Source organism: Diaphorina citri, unplaced genomic scaffold (genome assembly GCF_000475195.1).
Source record: "Diaphorina citri unplaced genomic scaffold, Diaci psyllid genome assembly version 1.1 scaffold155550, whole genome shotgun sequence".
NCBI lineage: Eukaryota > Metazoa > Arthropoda > Insecta > Hemiptera > Psyllidae > Diaphorina > Diaphorina citri.
The window spans coordinates 1-211 of NW_007532444.1; the positions used below are offsets into that span (position 1 = coordinate 1).

The 211-nt window shown below is 39.8% G+C and overlaps 1 protein-coding gene across 1 annotated transcript; it reads left to right on the forward strand.

The window, feature by feature from the left end:
- Positions 1-6: 6 nt before the first annotated feature.
- Positions 7-205, forward strand: LOC113473862 (the record flags this gene model as incomplete). Its single annotated transcript, XM_026833301.1, has 1 exon — positions 7-205. A coding segment is annotated over one exon (199 nt), but the record flags the coding sequence as incomplete, so codon positions are not given.
- Positions 206-211: the final 6 nt, after the last annotated feature.

Sequence of the window (211 nt, forward strand, 5' to 3'; positions counted from 1 at the left end):
GCAATACAAGGATTTGCATCAGCAAGTGGCAAGAAACTAACAGTATCTGAAGAAAGTCTAAAGAAAGCCAAACAACTTATTGACAATATTGACGAAGAACCTCAAGCCTTACAGAAGTCGAATTCTAGTCATGAGAAACCCAAAGAAAACCAAGCAACGAGTACCAATAGACCAAGGTCAAGACTCAAAACAGCATCCCCTGATCTATCAG